At 31.7% G+C, this 20,008-nt stretch overlaps 1 protein-coding gene across 1 annotated transcript; it reads left to right on the top strand.

Moving 5' to 3' along the window:
- Nucleotides 1–4,088: 4,088 nt before the first annotated feature.
- On the top strand, nt 4,089–16,012 carry LOC139520372 (cartilage matrix protein-like). The gene is made up of 8 exons (XM_071312958.1): nt 4,089–4,354; nt 4,799–4,838; nt 5,040–5,615; nt 12,173–12,355; nt 13,001–13,042; nt 13,358–13,957; nt 14,312–14,827; nt 15,787–16,012. Exons 1-8 carry the CDS (start codon nt 4,316–4,318, stop codon nt 15,792–15,794), a joined length of 2,004 nt encoding a protein of 667 aa, XP_071169059.1. The 5' UTR covers nt 4,089–4,315; the 3' UTR covers nt 15,795–16,012.
- The last annotated feature ends 3,996 nt before the right edge of the window (nt 16,013–20,008 follow it).

Below are 20,008 nucleotides of genomic sequence, written 5' to 3'. Positions count from 1 at the left end.
TCTGCTAAAAGTTTGTGTGTGTGCGGGGTGGGATGATTTTTTCCATTTATTAACAACTATCTTTCAAGATTTCAAAACAAAAAGACGAATACAATTATTGGCGTTACTTTTATAATTATGTTGTACAGTAATTGTAGGAATTATGTTTGTTTTATGGAATGATATGTTATGAATATAACGTAAACGTAATTTACCGATTTCAGTGCACACGACATGTCGTCTGCTGAGACCTGTACTTATAATACGTCCATCATTTTGTTCAAGTCTAAGACCAAGGCGCTTGGGTATTCGGTTTTTTTTTGGATAAAAATATTCATTAAAAGTTTATACCACTCATCTATCATTACTGCGCATGACTTATCTAGTTACGAGTTAATTGACAAGTTCCGATACAACTCCTCATTTTACTATGAATAGTAAAATGAGGGGTTTATGCGCAGTAGTAATAGATATGTGGTACAAGAAAAAGAGTTTTTATTATACCGAACAAGATATGATAGTTGTTTAAGACGTGAAGAAGATTGTTGTTCTTATCATAATAATGATACCTCCGATAATCATGATGCCGTCCATAAAACGTTTGTAGGGATGACTACAGCTTTAACAACACGAAAGATTGGTTTAACATAATCCTTTAATCAGTTATAAACTATCAGATAATCATGGTTGAAAATGCATGGTCTAGAATATCGTATCTGGAAGATATATATGTATTCCACATGCAGGTGTTGATAAAATGTTGCTCTAGCTACCTAAGAACGAAAAGTTCACAATTGGAAGATCGACATAATATCTTTTTGTAATAAACTTATTTCTAACCAAACCTTCACTCTTAATTTTAAGATGTAAATTTAGGCGATAATAGTTTACTTATGTTTAAATATTGTTAATTGATTAAAAACAGACAAATCAAGGTTACAAATAAACACTGAAGGAATTGTATAAACTTCAAAAGGAGCGCGATCAGATGAGTCATTATGTTACGCGTTTCCTGCTTTGTATGCATCAGCGCTATGCATATTCATACTCAGTCTAAATGTCATAATTGGATATATGACACAATCGGTAAAATGACAGACCAGACGACTATACTGGTATGTAAAGATTAAAGACCGCGAAACCACGTCGCTAGTGATTTGAGATACCGACATATCATCGCTCATAGATGCTTTCAACATAGCTATAAATAGTTTCCTATTGTGAAATTTTAGCTTAGTATAGACTTTTATGGCATGTGGTTCATACATGACACAAAACAGTTATCCTGTCAACGCACCCGGTCTCACTCTTTTTGCATTCATGCGATGTCCTAAGTTTGTATTGTCTGCCTTGATTTGTATCTCCTTAATTGGCACACCGGTATATACATTAAGCATAGATACCAGGATTAAAAACATTACACCAGACGCGCGTTTTGTCTTCAAAAAACTGACTAATGGCACTCGAATCAAAAGTTAAAAAGGCCAAATAAAGTTCGAAGTTGAAGAGCTTTGAGGACCCAAAATTCCGAAAGGTTTTGTTAACAGTTTATTTAAATACATGACCATATAAATGATAATTTATGTCAACACAGACGTGCTGAAAACTGGGCTGGTGATACCCTCGAGGAGGAAACATCCACCACCAGCACTTGCATCGACCCAGTTGTTGTAAATAAACTCATCATAGATACTGGTACTAAAATTGTATACGTCAGACGCGCGTTTCGTCAACAAAAGACTCAGCAGTGACTCTCGAATCTAGATGTTTGATATGAGATAGAAACATTGTCAAATTACTGTTGCCTCCAATTTAGATAATTTTTTGTTTGTATCAGACTAATGACTAATTCTTTGTTATAAAGTAAAAGATATTTATACTACATTTATTTTTTATATGAATCCGGGTTGGACTAATCCTATCAACCTTTCTTCAAGTTTGAAAATGAGGAATGGTAGTGTATTTGGTAGAGAAATTAAATGTTTTATACTATTAGACGAGTAAAGAGAATTAGATGGAAGTTATCTAACAGATCTTTGAAATTTGTCAGTATCCACATCCGATTCACTAAACAACAAGAGAAGATACTTTCACTATAACTATGAAGCCCGATTTTGATAGCTAATAGAATATATGTTAATAATTTGGAAAGAACTTTCAGGGAACATTTGGCAAACCCAGTAATATTACGTTGTTTGTTGGAAAACTAATATAATTTGGATATTGAGTACAGCAAATAAGATTCAGGTCTTAATATTTGGTTGAAATTACAAAGGAACATAGAAAAGACCTATTGTTAATCAGGATTGAAATTCTTTTAAATTCTATTGATATTTTCTATATATCTACTTTATCAAACAGTTTTATTGAATTATGTAATATATATAATACAATTTATTCTGAATTTAAATATGCATACACTCTAATCATATAAGGAATAATAAAATATTATAAATATTTCTCTTAAAGTATTACTATCGTAATTGTCAATCTAATACTATGTTACTAGTCGGTTCTTTTCATGCTTGTTCATCGCGGTGTCTGTCTTTCCTTTTGGTGTCTTTTCCATTCCGGTATAAGAAATGCAAAACGTATTGGTTGTGAACTGTAGAAGGAAATGATTTGCAGCATAGGTTCCAACTTTACCTTGCTTGGTTGTTTGAAACGGATGCCATGATAAATAAGACAATTTAAATGATACTTCTTGTTTCCCGGTATTTTTGGCATGTAATCAGTCATTTAATTATGCTAATTTTTAAAACATTGTGTGTCGGAATTTTCTAATGTTTTCTTTAAATGTAATATAAACATATGTAACATTGTTACTTATATACTATCTAATGTGTCCGCCAACAAAAAAAAACACAATTTCTGAATAAAGCGTATATGCTTCTAGCATTATACATTTTATAAGATATAAGAATTATGCAATTATAAAGATTGTAAAAAAATACTTTCCTGTATACAGAAAATCTGGTAATTTACATACAAAATCCTGTAAGAAAATCCATCAAGATCCTTTGTAAATAAACAGGCAGAGTTTACAAAATTAACAAAACAATCAAATCAACGTCACAGCTAAATTTCATCTGTTATTAACAATCCCCCCCCCCCCCCCCATGAGATAAGCTTCTATGATAACTTCAAAGAACAAACCATTGGAACGACCACTAAAGGTAGACTTATCCAAATAAACATTTAGCATTAAACGTTATAGCAACTAAATGATCGTGAAAAGTGACATGTCTACAATGAATGTTAGAATGATAATAGAGAAACTGAAGAAGTCCAGTGGTTGACACTTTAAAAAGGTTTAATTGATACAAATTCAATGTAAAGATTTATGTTTTACTTGGCCTTATCATAAGTGCTCTTATCATGTAATAGACAAATACGGAAAAAAAACACGTTTGTTAAATAAAGAAAAAAGAAATTAAACAAAAAAGGGCACAGCGATTTGTATAAAAATTCCGACAGGGGTGTATTTTATTGATTATGAAAATGATTACCAAAATTAAATTCTAAATGAATTGCCGAAGAAGTGACCGAGGTTGATAGAAGTATTAATAGTTATCAAAGGTACCAGGATTATAATTCAGTACGCCAGACGCGCGTTTCGTCTACATAAGACTCATCAGTGACGCTCATATCAAAATATTTATAAAGCCAAACAAGTTCAAAGTTGAAGAGCATTGAGAATCCAAAATTCCAAAAAGTTGTGCCAAATACGGCTAAGGTAATCTATGCCTGGGATAAATAAATCCTTAGTTTTTCGTAAAATTCAATGTTTTGTAAACAGGAAATTTATAAAAAATTATCCTTATTTTTCAAATTTATACTTTAGGTTTACTTACCTATTTTTTTTAACATATGAAAAAGTCACTACCTTTGAGTATTGTAGTTTGATGCCAATATAACGTTAACTATTAAAACAAGTAAGTGACCAAGATAAAACATAAGGACCCTTCTTTAGTGACCATCGTATGCCTTATACGGAAACTTCCTCTTTATAGTTTGCTGATAACATTTTTGTGGGTTTTTAAGTGATATAATTGCTTTAACATTTAAAAATTAAATTCAATGTGGTTTTACATTTGAAACCTTTCCACGAATAAGATCACGATCCCGCCTCCTCCGCAGAGTTAACCTTCAGTGACATACATTTTGATTTCCTTGGTAAGAACATAACACTTAAAATCAATTACATACTTGAAATTTTATTAAAACGTGTTAACAAATATTGCGTATCGAATTAATGCATTAGTTAATCATTTCATTACTCATGATTAAGTCTATAAAAGATTTGACATTCGAAGTATTGACAGCATGATTTAAGATGGCTTTTCAGAAAGCAGTTATTAGTTTTGCTATCGTGGTAAGCTATGTTTTTATTTTTTATTAAAAAAATAGTTACAACTGTATCAGTTGAGGTCATTCAATGAGCATTTTGTGTACTTAAACTTATAATTTTTTACTTTTTACACATTGTGACTTAGATGGAGAGCCGTCTCATTGGCACTCATACCACATCTTTTTTCTATATTTCATGCTAACATATTTCAATTTCTTAATTTTTCTTATTTTGTTGTATTACTGAGACCTGGGATAAAAAATGAACAGGAAGATGTTTGATTTAACGCTTCTTTCGTGAATAATTCAAGTTCATATGATTTTGTTTTCTGTTTTGAAAGCCGTTTCCAAAGTTCAGTAACTAAACAAATGTGAAACAATTTTCAAATAAAGACTTTGTAACTACCGTGTACCTGAATTTTATATATAAATTAAACATAATGTAATAAAAAATTATTATATATTTCAGATATGCATAATCTACCCAGGCTGTCTTACCCAACTTTTAGGTAAATATATATTACGTTTTGTCTTTAATTAACAAATAAGGTTATAATAGTAAGTATATTTCAAGTCCTTGATACATTCATTTCAAAATAATAAATGATTTTTTTGGTAGTATTTCTTTCCCCATTTTATAATGATTTAACATCAGTAAATTTTGCAATGATCTGTTTTTTTAGTTTTTAATTGGTTTTTTTCTCTTTTAGATGGCTGTGATAATCGACCAAAAGATATTGTCTTTATACTTGATGCATCTTCCAGTATATGGCCAGTTGATTTCCACACACAACTCAAGTTCCTTCAAAACTTAACCAAAACGTTTAATATTGGTCCATCTGATAGTCAAACTAGAGTTGGGATTGTTACATTCAGCAATTCATGGAAAGTCGAATTTAATCTCAATGAAAAAATGAACAAACCAGACTTAGCCAAGGCCATTCGACGAGTAAGACATCTAACTGGAGGAACAAACACCGCTGACGCCATCAATTTTGTTGCAGACAACATGTTCCTTCCTGAAAATGGCGCGCGTCATAATTCTACTAAAATAGTGGTAGTTATAACCGATGGAGAAAGTTACTACAAGGACAAAACAGCAGCTGCTTCTGAAAAACTTAGACAAAAAGGTGTAAGCGTTTTTGCTATAGGCGTTGGATCTCAAATTGATTTAAAGGAACTAGAAAGCATTGCAAGTGATCCTTCTGACAAATATGTGCTGGAAGTTTTAAGTTACAGAGGTCTAAAGAAGATTGAATCTATTTTACGGCAGAGAACCTGTGAAGGTAAGATTATACGCTGAAATAATTTTATATAGTTGATGCGTCAGAAGCGTCTTTCTCGATTTATTACAAATTTATAATTGTTTAACTGTTAACAGGGAAGCGGCTAAGAAGAATACTTTCAAAATTGAAGATTATTAAACATATACTTATTTCAATTAATTGATAGTGTGCTTGAAGAAAAAAGTCTTGATGGTAGAACAAAGGGGTCTTCTTCTATCTTTTAATTCTTACTTATTCACGGCCGGCACTCGGCTAACCGAGAGATTGGTCGGTTAATCTATATTGAGTATGCGGCTATATGGGCGATTGGTCTGTTAATCGGGTTGGTTATACGTCTGTTAAGAGTAAAACACTTAATTTAATGTTAAACTCTATTAAATATACAGATTTTTGGCATGTTATAAGAACCAAATCAAAAAAAGAAAAGTGTCTGACAAAATGATATCTATCATAGTACTTTTTGCACTTGTAAAAACATTTCTTAATCTGCGCAGTTTTCAGTAAAACTAAAAGGCGTCGCGCAAGTATGTAGTATTTATGCTTATACACATAGCAATTTTTTAATAAAAGGTGAAACAAACAAATTTAGATATCATTTAAAGGACAAAAAATAGTACTGTGTTTCTAAAAAATAAATTGACATTAGTAAATATTTCATAATTGTAAAATAACGTGAATAATACCACGTTTTAGTGAAAATTATGGGAATAAAGTCTGTTAATGGGTTGGACAATTGAAATTGTGTCAGTTAAGAGTTATTTAGCCACGAAAATAATTTTGCTACCTTTATATTTTCCCCTTGAAAAATTTAAGAATGAGATGTTCCTAAGTAAACAAAAATGACAATACGGTGCCACAGTATCCTAGAAAGAGCATTTTTATTTTGAATTTCTTTGCATTTTATTGAAGGGTGTGTCACTTCAATATAGCTAAATGGTCACATTTAAAAAACATTTTTAACTTGTCTCAAATAGTCTCAGTTCCTACTCGAGTCACACAAACATCTTCCTCTTTGGTAGACCATATTTATAGCAATGAACCACATAATATTCATTTTATATCTGTTCCGAAGTATTCTATCAGTGACCATTATCCAGTATGCATTTCTCACAAAAGAGGGTTAAAATCGAAAAAGAAAATTCATGAATATATTACGTTCAGATCTACTAAACATTTTAATGAAAATGATTTTGTCAATGACATATCACAGTGTTCATTTAATTGTGTATTAGAAATTGATGACCCCGAAGAAGCACTGTTGTCTTTTTTGAATATTTTTACTAAAGTATTAAATCATCATGCTCCACTCATTAAAAAGAGAGTAAAACGTTTGTATCAAAATGAGTGGATGAATGATGAAATTCTAGATAGCATGAGAAAACGTGATTTTTATCATAAGAAAAAAGATATGTATAGTTATAGACTTTGGAGAAATAAAGTCAAATATCTCATCGAAAACTCTAAACAAAATTATTATACCAATATCATAGAACAAAAAAAGAACAACAGCAGTAAATTATGGAAGCACCTACATACTGTCAGCGGTACCGACAATCATACCAGTATAAAAATCATAAGTGATTGTAACAAAAAGGAAATTTTAGAACCAAAAGGCATTGCTGATGTTTTTAATGCTTATTTCACAAATATCACAGATAATCTTAATATAGATCAAAACATCGACAATTCTAGTAGTTGTTTTAACAAACTTGGTGATTTTATATCGGGTCATGTACCAGATGACGTGTATTTTTCTATACCACTTATGAGTAATGATTTTGTGTGTTTACAACTAAAAGCACTAGATGAATCAAAAGCAACAGGCCTTGATACCATAAGTGCAAAATTTTTAAAGATGTCTTCTCATGCTATTTCACTACCACTTTGTCATATTTTTAATTTGAGTATCAAAACATGTATTTTTCCATCCTCATTTAAACTGGCAAAAGTCATACCAGTTTATAAGAACAAAGGCTCAAAACAGGATGTTTTTAATTATAGACCAATTGCAATTTTACCACTCATTTCTAAAATCCTTGAAAAACATGTGAAAACACACTTAGTAAAATATCTTAATAAATACAAGTTATTGTATAGAATGCAGTCAGGCTTTCGTGCAAACCATTCTTGTCAAACTGCTTTAACAGCTTTAATAGATAAATGGCTTAAAGCCATTGATGATGGCGATCTTGTTGGAGCAGTATTTCTAGATCTAGCAAAAGCCTTTGATCTTCTCAATCATGAACTGCTTATTCAAAAATTAAACAAATACAAATTAGCTTATACTTCATTACGTTGGTTTACATCATATTTGGCTGACAGATATCAGAAAGTATCTATTTCAAATACATTTTCAGACGTACAAAAACAAAAAACGGGTGTACCTCAAGGATCCGTATTAGGACCGGTGTTGTTTTTAATTTTTATTAATGATCTTCCTTTGTCTAATCCTAATCATAACACCGATTTATTTGCTGATGATAGCACCATATCAGTCATTGGACAAAACAAAAGTTGCATCAGTCAAAAACTTAATACGGTTTTACAAGATATTTTTCGCTGGTGTGATGACAATAAGATGGCTGTAAATGTATCTAAAACAAAAGCTATATGCATTGGATCTAAACAAAAGCTTTCCGTTACATCAAATGAAAACATTAATCTTGCTTTAAATGGACAACAAATTATAGAAAGTACATGTGAAAAAGTTCTAGGTGTTTTTATTGATGCATCTCTATCTTGGTCTTCTCATATCGATTATATAATCAAAAAAGTTAACTCTTCTTTAGCTTTACTAAAAAGGATAAAGAAATATCTAAATCATAAAGCTAGACAAATGTACTATAACGCTTACGTTTTACCTCACTTAGATTATTGTTGTTCAATATGGGGAAACTGTAATAACTTTCTATTAGATAGTTTACTAAAACTGCAAAAAAGGGCAGCAAGAATAATTTTAGACGAACATGATTACACCAAACCTTCAAGAGAATTATTTCACGAATGTAACATTGTGCCAATCACACAAAGAATACTTTATCACAAATCATTACTAATGTATAAGGCAAAACATGGCTTAGCTCCAGAATATATGTCCAGTCTTATTGTATCAGCTTCTGCAAACCAAAAATATAATACGAGATTTTCATCCTCAGATAATTTTATTATTCCAAAACCAAATACAGAGTTGTATAAGTCTAGTTTCTCGTACAATGGACCAAAAGTGTGGAATGCTCTTCCTAATTCAATAAAAAAATCAAATACAGTATCCGAATTTAAACATAAATACAAATCTATGTACTTTTAACATTACCATCATATTTTTACTGTAATGCCATATCATAATTGTTTATTGTATTTTAAATTGTACATAATCTTTATTTAATTTATTATTATTGATGCATTGTTTATTTGTAATGTAATTATTATTGTATTAAGAGAGCCTTATTGAAAATTGGTGTAATCCAAATGAGTTACTCTCTCTAAATAAAGATATTATTATTATTATTATTATTATTATAGCGTGATATGGATTGGTCTCTGGAATATGCATGAATTTTTTATTGACGTTTTCAATCAGCAATAATATTTGTGTCTGTTCGAAGTATCACGTTATCAATTCCGAATGAAAGTGTCTTTCTAATACAACACAGGATACATATAACGTGTTCCTTGTTCACATATGAACATGATAATTCGTCAGTATCATCCAATTTGTTCTTTTCTTCTATTACTTAATCATATGTTGTTTACAAATCACTCTAAAGAGGTAAACGGAAAGGAGCGAATGCAGCTACATTTGTTTATTTTAAGTTTTAATTCATTTTGTTCCGTTTAGTTCCTTTCTACATAAGTGCACTGAGAGGAGAACTACAGTTGTCTATGGTGGCCGGTGAAGTCCATTTCGAGTTTTCGCGATTTCGCCTTTCATATTCTATTGGGCGAAAACGCGAAATCGCGAAAAGGCGAAATCGCGAAGTCGAAAACGAGAAATCGGTTTCGCGTTTTCGCGTTTTCGACTTCGCAATTTCGCGTTTTCGCCCTATAGAATATGTAAGGCGAAAACGCTAAAGTGCTAAAACGCAAAATGGCATTAACCTGCCACCATAGTTGTCCGCATGTAAACTTCTAGAATTTGTCACCAATATAAGTACATCGCAATAGTTACTGTTTCAACAGCCATCGGTGTTTCATGTGTGTATTCTTAAACAAGTATTATTTTTCTCTCGTTTTTAGCAATGTATCACTCTCTACTGTCCTTATATTATTCTATATTCTGCGTTTCCATCCAGATTCTCGTGTATACCATGAGGGTCCGGATTGGGGGTAATGTTAATTTCTGTATTCTTTAAATTATTATGCCATTTTTTCCTACATTTTATTTATCTTACTTATTATTCTTTCTTTATTTTTCATATTTTGTCATCCCAATATATTTTACTTACTGATGTGAAGTTACATTACGACGTTTATCTCTGATTTATATACTGGTTACCAATGTAGATGACAAATTTGTGTCATTCATGACAATTAAACAGAATCAACATGATATATGCGATCATTCTTCGATGAAATTAATGTTACTTTAATATTACACTTTTTTAAAACCATTTTTATCAATTTTCAATTACATGTGTTGTTTCCGTATATGTTATGTTTCATTGCTCATGTGTTGTTTTTGTATATTTTAGCCGCTCGTCTTGAGCCTACTCATTTGATCCGATAACACCCCATATAGCAATAAAATTATACTTTTATTGCCATTCATAACTCTTAACAGACCAATTAACAGACCGGGTTTTATACATCCGACCCATTAACAGACCAGGTTTTAAATAAAGATTGATTTATGTCACCAAAATACAGATTTTCGTGTAGATTTTCACACAATGATATCAATAGGGTGAACAAACATAATGCCTTTCTTTTTTCGATGTTCAAAATATTGAATGCAAGTAAATTTAACCAATGTGTCATTTTGTGTACATTTTATGTGTGTAAAATGTGTATAAATTTATTGATGAGTAACCCGCCTTTTCATTTTATAGATCGTACATCGAAGCTAGAAAAATAATAATTACACCACTGAATTCAGTGCATTGAATAGTTTTGTTAGACATGAATACTTTTTATGATGAAAATATATTTAAAAAGTTATACAATGAAACATGCTAAACTTTCAATGATTTTCTCGATAACACCTGATTAACAGACTTTAGCCAACCCGATTAACAGACCAACCGCCGATATAGCCGCATACTCAATATAGATTAACCGACCAATCTCTCGGTTAGCCGAGTGTCGGCCGTGTTATTGGTGTTTTACTTCTGGTGATTTTATTTCTTTGAATCTTCATATTCGGTTTTACTGAAATCAAAATTACACACCTTTTTTTCTTCATATCAAGGAATAATTTAATTTTGGAAGTAACGTGTCTTCTGATTGGCTGACGTTATTTTGTTATCAGCCCATAGACATAATTTAGTCATGTGACCGTGACGTCATCAACGTTTTTTCATGGTTTTCTACGGTTTAAAATGGAATTTAGAATTAAATTATAAGAAATGACTGTAATATTTTTTCTGTCTATTCGAAATAACATTAAAAATGTGGTGCACACTGTTAAATAACCCGTTACGCGCGTTATTCAGTGTGCACCAAATTTTTTTATGTTATTTCTTCATAGACATTCTTTTTTAGAAAATTGAATCAGCTTTTCAATGTGGGTATAAGCTTGGTTTAAAGTGGCAAGACATTAAATAGTTTTTTTTTACTTTTCGTTTTTGTCTCCTGTTGGTAAATAAAGCTTCTTTGATTTTATGAATTTTGAATGTTTGATCTTTTGGTTTTGGGCATTCTTAATGAAAGGTTTTACAAATGTAGCACAACAAACATGATACCTTTTGCTTTACTGACTACATATTCGTAGACAGTTTTGACTTTCCTTTTTTGCTGTAAGGCTCCGATGTATTTGTTGATTATTTCCTTTCCAAATCTTTTGGTATATATTTATATTCCTGGTGAATATTGACCTAAAACCCTTGCAAAGCAAATCGTCGCTGGGCTGCTAAAATGTCGTATATGACTTTTTTTGGCTAAAAATACTTTTTGACAACAATAGTCTGGGCGGGAGGAAATCTTTGGTATAACAAAATAGCATGCAGTTAGTCCAATAAAAATGTGTGACATAAGACATATTACAAAATTGCCAATGTCAGCTGTTTGAAAATTTTGCTTCCAAAATGTCGTATGAAAACTTAAAAATCTTTGTAGAATGGCTTTGGGAAAAAATAATTGTACATTTCTTTATTTCTGTGAAAATAATTTGAGTTCTTGGATAATCCAGAAATGTCAAGGTTTTCATTTCACTGCTATTTACAAAAATGTTCAAGTTCACATACGACATTTTGGAAGCATGCATTTGGCCAAAATTTTCAAAGCCTGTTTGTGAGATATTTTTTTCTTGAAAAATTTGTAATTTACAACACTTTAGAAGCCCAGCGACGAAATGACTTTTAAATCGTGTTTCCTAACGAAAATTTATTGTTTTATTTTAGTTATAATGGCATCAACAATCGCCACAACAACGCCAGCAACGATTTCTTCAACCCCAAGAACAACAATAAAACCTTCTACAACCCCAAGAGCAACTATGAAACCTTCTACAACGACAACAACAGAATCTCCAACTACAAAAGAGCCTTTAACAAAACGTCCAAAAATTACAAAAACAACACCAGGTAACAGCATTATTTCTATTTATGAATATTTATATTAGCTACGGGGAGTTGATGAGGCAAGATATTTTCCATAATGTAAAGGTTCAGCTGAAAGGTCAAATCACAAAAATACCGAACTCCGACGACAATTCAAAACGGATAGTCCCTAATCAAATGGCAAAATCAAAAGCTCAAACACATCAAACGAATGGATTACAAATGTCATATTCCTGACTAGGTACAGGCATTTTCTTATGAAAAAAATGTTGGATAAACCTGTTTTAAAGCTAGCTAAACCTTTCACTTCTTATCATTGGATTATAAAATTACGTGCACGTAAAATTATTCATTTAATGATAATAATATATTATTGTTTTAAATTATCAACACATCTTTTGGTTGTTGTGCTTTCTAATGAGTTTTGGTCTTGGTGTACTTTACGCAGGTAGTTCAAAAATGACCGTTTGTTAGATCAGAAATCATATTGAAGGGGTTTTTAAATAGATTTTATATATATATAAAGGTATTCATTCCTTACTTATAAAATATACATTTTATACGTATTCATCTCTGTTAAAATGCTTTGAACATGTTAATGTTTGCCAATATAATTGAACCTGTTATCTATAACTATTAGAAATTAAAATTGTATGTGTTCTTTTGTAGCTGCTGAAAAGTTGCAAGCAGATAGTGAGAAAATCACTAAAAGTACGTATCATTATAAAGACAAGTTTACATTAAATAATGATACTCAAGTCACAACTTGATCATTTTGTTCCGGAAAAAGCATTACCAGTTAAACAGACGTGTCTATTTGTGAAAAATGTTTCATTCTGAAAATTCAATTTAGCTTTTTTCAAAGTGAATATAAAAAAAACATGAATAATTATTGATAATATCGACTTCCCCTGTTTGAATATACACTGCAGTTCGGTATTTTTGTTAACCATGGCATGTTTTTAAAGTGTCCAATATTTTGTCTGTGATCACATTACATTTTGACTAGTTTTTTCAATTTTTCAGACTGTGGTGGGAAACCTGCTGATGTTTTCTTCCTCCTTGATACATCCGGAAGCATTCTTCCCTCGGATTTTAAGAAACAGCTCGACTTTGTTGGAACCGTTGTAGGAATGTTTGACATATCACCAGATAAGACCCGAGTTGGTGTATCAACTTTTAGTCATGAATACAATCCTATGTTTGGACTAGAACAATACCACGATAAAGATTCATTGTTGGGTGCAATTCAATCTGTACCGTATAGTGGTGGTGGAACTGATACCGGGCATGCTTTAAAACAACTACGTGAGCGTGAATTCTCGCGACAATTCACGAGACCGAGTGTTGCACATATCATCATTGTTCTCACAGACGGTTTATCCAGATTTCCAGATCAAACTAGAAAACAAGCTGCAATGATAAAGAAAACCGGGAGTTATGTTTTTGCTGTCGGCATTGGAAACAACATAGATCAAAATGAATTATCAAACATTGCTAGTTCTCCGGATAGCAACAATGACAAATATGCTTTCCAAGTCACAAACTTTGATGGTCTTAGAACATTAAAAAACATACTTGCAATAAAGACATGTGAAATTGCGTCATTTCAGCGAGATGAGAGAGGTAAGAGCTAAGATAAAAATCCAATAACGTGTGTTTCTTATAGAGGGCCCATTAATGTATGTGCGAAATCAATACAATGATTACCACATATAATATTTTAATTCATATAAAATTGTATATGATATTCTATGTTCCTCTTTTTACATATGTATATATTGTACATCATACATATATAAAACAAAAATGTTAAATTGTGGCTCACATAACATCAGAAATCCTTTAGTCAAACTCTTGAAATTTTTATTCATATAAACTTGTATTTTAACCTGTATATCCTTGGTATATACATATTTAAGTTAAAAGATGATGTACTAATCATGTCTTAATATAACTAAAATATTTATTTTTTTGTAGTTTGCCGGACAAATAAAACCAGTGACATTATGTTTGTTTTTGATTCGGCTTATTATGGATATAAGATGTCTAACTTAATTCTGGACCTGATTCAACAAGTTTCCATGTATTTGGCAACAACTGGCGGTAAGATTAAAACCGGAATACACTCCAATTCTTGTTTGAAAGATTCCATTAGACCACTGTCGGCTAATCCCATTGAAGAAGTTCAAGATTATGACACACTTCCTCAACTGATCACGGACTTGCGTATCAAACAGTTCATGTCTGCAAATGGAGGTCGAGGAACTTCAACTAAAATGGCTGTAGTGTTTGTTGATAACACTCTTTCAAAGACTGCTGAACTTCAAGTTTTGCGATCGAAATTTCGAAAAATAAACTTTATTTTCGTTCAGACAGGAAATGAAGTCACGGATAATAAGCTGCAAAGGATTGCCGGGAAAGCATATTACGTAGTTGAGCTACAGTCTGATAGTCACGCTACAGTTCAGCATCTTAATACCCTACTCTGTGAAGGTGAGGCTATTATTTGATATGAAACACTTTATATAAAATGCTGAATGAGTGTTGGAATAAGTCAAATCAATCCCGTTATTTCTGCAAAAGCGTAGAAATTCATGCATATGAATAAAACAAACGTTGATGGACGAAAATAAGATAATATCAATGAATTTTAATCGTAAGTTTTTTTTATGGGGAAACCGACTCATGTATCCAAGAACGATGTTATGTGTGCCTTTGAAATGTCACCTTGTGAACGATCAGGCTTAAAATCTGGGTGTTGATCAATGATCATCTAGTACAAAACAGTGTTCATATTCATATCACACTCACATGTTCTCGTCCTAACAGGAATGTTGTATGTTTTCCATATAATTCATACTTTTGCAATGAGTAAATTTATAAAAATGACCATATAATTGATATACATGTCAACACCGAAGTGGTGACTAACTACAGAATAAAAACGGAACACGTAAATCAACCTGGGCCAGCACATAAAAACAGCACAGCCGAAACACGCATTGTTTGTCACCCGACTAGATCGACGCACAAAAGTGACGTCACAGGTAAATTTATTTCAGTGACAACTCAAATCCTAAAAAAGTATGGTAAAGGCGTCCTATAATATTCAGAAAAAAACATTGAACACCTATAAAGAAGCTAGTGCCAATACACCTTATCGCTATTAGCCTTATCGGCCGGCTGACCCGTCCGCTTGAACTTTTGACGCATACAACAATCACTTTTCCATTGTGGCGTCAGATATTTTGTTTTATGACGTCAAATTTTTACGGGAACCTGTGTGATATCCAGTAATGGCGGACAAATAGCGATAAGGTGTATAAGGCACGAACTCATTGAATATGTGTGAAATTGATATAAAAAAGAAACAATGACTTTCAAAAATAACTTGCGACTTTACGAATTCATATTCTATGATTACATTTCATTATTTGAATTTTCTTTTGCAGGTATATAAATAGAAAGACAAAAGAAGACTGACAAGTTTTGTAAATCCTCCTCCTGCTGTGATGTGTTATTGTTTGAAAATAAGTTACTTGCATTTGTATTTATATTGCTTCTAATCAATGTATGCATGTATGGACATCTTTTTTATGATTTTAATTTTTGTTCACATATCATCATTTCCCATTTTTATCTTACATTTTATCTATGATAATAAAATTGAAATGTGTAGTATTTGTAGTTGGCAATGATGTATCAAATAATTTTATCAGATAATCAATCAACTCATTTTTAATTTGTTTTTTAAAACAGTTATATGTCAATTGGTAAACCAGGGTGTGGTTAAGCTATACCCTGTTGCAAAGACCAAATGTATGCTCCTTTTTATCCAACATTCCCTCCATTTTCAGAACCCTAAAGTTTTTACTGGGGTATTTAGGATATGGACTCCAACACTGATATTGTCTAAGAGTTAAATCCATGCTACATAATGACATGCGCTTGGATGCGCTGGAGTATCAATACTCCAGGTACATTTGTTTCGTAAATAGTAGATCTTTCGTAGATGGATTTAACTGACTAAGAATTATTCTTATAAGCGAGGGGCGGGAGTTTGTATGGAGATTATGTTTGTAATGTTCAAATAAACCGACTCAAAATATTTTTTTCTAAAATATTCTAACTTTTTGATTGATTCATAATTAAATCTATTGCAATGCAACATTTCTGCATGCTGACTTTTTCCAGTCGAAATTCTTCTTTTATCTTTATCGTACCACTCTGTTATCTCTGAACTTAGACATTATTCCTGTTATCCGATTACAGAATTATTGATTGATGGTAAGGTACTCTAAGTAAATGAAAACAAGATGTAAAGTTGCACATCATTGTGATATGATAGGTGTTGTTCCTAGTTGAATTCCAGAACACCAGGTAAACTATGCATGTAAAAACAAAATGGTAGTTTATAGGGTTTGGATGTTTAAACTGCATTTCGAAAGATATTTCCTAGAGAGAACAAAAATAGTACAACTGTCTCCTGGGAGTATGTGGTAATGTTCGATAAAATTCTTTTAGATTTCGGACCACAACTAGCTTTCAAGAATCAACTGGGTTTCAAACTATGAGTAAAACTAAATTATCAATTACCAATTTTGACTCATTAAAAATGTTAGTATGTCTATAATACTGATTTGAAACAGAAGGTAGCTTGTGGTGTTTATATCACGGGGTGTATGATATCCACTTTCCTGTTTATGAATTGACAGGAAAAAACTAATCTACAATATCCGATTCTAAATAATATTGCATCTGCAGATATTGAGTATCTGGCGGATGTAGACAGGATATACCTACCCTTGTATTAAAATTGATACTATAATCCATAACCACTTACAACATAAACACTTGACAGATTGTGTTGTTGTTGACCATGCTTTTCTGATATATTTGATAAACTACGTATATGCTCTGCCTCACTCTTGATTTAAACATCATACTAAACATTGTTTTTATTTGCCACAATTTTTCATAGGGAAAAGCTTGAATTAATTAAAAATATTTACTAAATCTTTCCTTTAGCGGGTGGATAAGGGCATAGAAATATGTGCCCATGCATGGGGGTATTTTTATTCAGTAGTAAAACTTGTGCTACCAATATGCATCCGTTTGGATATGCGGAAATTATAAATACACCGCAATGTCGAGGGACAGAATGTGGACGTAAACGCACTTTACAGCTAATTTCCTATTGCTTGCAGAGTAAGACTTTGGTTAGCTTGCTTGCTTTGTTTGTATATTACCGATTGTAATTTGGATAACTTTCAATCAAATTTAAATATATTTACTTGTTTAATAATGCCAGTCTATATTTTTGCAGATGTCAATCTTAATTACAATAATTGAGCTAACATTTATACTAACAAAGCAAGCAAGCCAGCCAAATTTTTACTCCACAAGTATTAGGAAATTAGCTGTAGTAAACCCTTGCAACAAGTCTTTGAGGAGTCAGTAATTGGTTTGTTACAGAGCAAAACATATACTTTTTTTCCTGCAGTCATCCAGGTTAACCAAATTACACGAATGTGCATGAAACATTTGTAACTGGACATTATGCAAACAATAATCATTCAATCATTTCAATCATTAATCTTTTAACTTGTAGCCATTTGTTTCTTTAAAATCTTGATAAATTCATACAAGTTTAAAAGTACAGTCATTCACATTAAATATAAATTGAGTGATGCAAATTGGTGGACAACGGTAATTACTGAATTTTTTATTAAATATTCATATTCTTTAAAATACAAAAGGTGGTTTAAGAGTAATTTCAAAATGTGGACTTTCTAAATAAATTTAACATTAAGTTCAATTGTACATGCCATGGTTTTATGTATAAAACTGCCAAATATTTACCCTTACCAAGAACTTAACTGCAAAGAGGAATAATTTCTTTTCTTTAAATGCCAGAACACCAATTCAGAATCCCTTTGCATCTCTTCAACCAAATTTTCAATTTTCAAGGTTTATAGATATTTCACCATTAGTTTACGTTCATAGAAACCGGGTTAATCCTGCATTGTACATGTATCACCTTTCAACATACCATTTTCAACCAATGTTTAAAGTTGCAAATAACCAATGCTATGAAGGTAACTAGCACTAAATAGAGGCTCTAAAGAGCCTGTGTCGCTCACCTTGGTCTGTGTGAATATTAAAAAAAGGACACAGATGGATTAATGACAAAATTGTGTTTTGGTGATGGTGATGTGTTTGTAGATCTTACTTTACTAAACATTCTTGGTGTTTACAATTATCTCTATCTATAATGAACTTGGCCCAGTAGTTTCAGTGGAAAATGTTAGTGAAAATTTACAAATTTTATGAAAATTGACTATGAAGGGCAATTACTCCTTGGGGGTCAATTATTTTGGTCATGTTGACTTATTTTTAGGTCTTACTTTGCTGTACATTATTGCTGTTCACAGTTTATCTCTATCTATAATAATATTCAAGATAATGAAAAAACGCAAAAATTCCTTAAAATTACCAATTCAGGGGCAGCAACCTAACAACCGATTATCCAATTCATCTGAAAAAAAACCTGCATTTTACCCCTGTTCTATTTTCAGCCATGGTGGCCATCTTGGTTGGTTGTCCGGGTCACGGGACACATTTTTTAAACTAGATACCCCAATGATGATTGCGGCCAAGTTTGGTTTTAGTTGGCCCAGTAGTTTCAGAGGAGAAGATTTTTGTGGAAAATATTAAGATTTACGAAAAATGGTTAAAAATTGACTATAAATGGCAATAACTCCTATAAGGGTCAACTGACCATTTTGGTTATGTTAATTTATTTGTAAATCTTACTTTGCTGAACATTATTGCTGTTTACAGTTTATCTCTATCTATAATTATATTCAAGATAAAAACCAAAAGCAGCAAACTTTCCTTAAAATTACCAATTCAGGGGCAGCAACCCAACAACGGGTTGTTTGATTCATCTGATAATTTCAGGGCAGATAGATGTTGACCTGATAAACAAATTTATCCCATGTAAGATTTGCTCTAAATACTTTGGTTTTTGAGTTATAAGCCAAAAACTGCATTTTACCCCCATGTTCTATTTTTAGTCATGGTGGCCATCTTGGTTGGTTGGCCGGGTCACTGGACACATTTTTAAAACTAGAAACTCCAATGATGATTGTGGCTAAGTTTGGATAAATTTGGCCCAGTAGTTTCAGGAGAAGATTTTTGTAAAAGTTAATGACGACAGACAACGACAGACAACAGACGCCAATTGATGAGAAAAGCTCACTTGGCCCCTCGGGCCAGGTGAGCTAAAAATAACTCCTTTTTTTTCTGGAAATCATAAATAAGTGCATCATGGAGCACATTTCTCCACATTTTTAATGCAAATTCATGGACATGTAAATTTTGGGTCAAATGGTCTAAATTTATTTCACTTTCACCAGAAATTTCATTTCTGCATATTTGTTGGTAGGCTTAAGTAAACAATATAATTATTTCATATTTTTTCATGTCAGGGCCTTTAATAGCCCACAATATAGTACGTTTTTTTTCTCATTTTTAATTCAAACTCCTGGTCAAGTAAATTTTGGCTCAAATGGTCAAAACATATTTCTCTTTCATCAAAAGTTTTATTAAATTTGCAAATGTGTTGGTAAGTTATGTTTAAGTTAACAATATAACTGTTTCATATTTGTT

This window comes from Mytilus edulis, chromosome 4, assembly GCF_963676685.1.
Source record: "Mytilus edulis chromosome 4, xbMytEdul2.2, whole genome shotgun sequence".
Taxonomy (NCBI): Eukaryota; Metazoa; Mollusca; class Bivalvia; order Mytilida; family Mytilidae; genus Mytilus; species Mytilus edulis.
The sequence above is the reverse complement of the archived record's forward strand: the minus strand, read 5'-3'. Positions and strand labels throughout refer to the sequence as shown.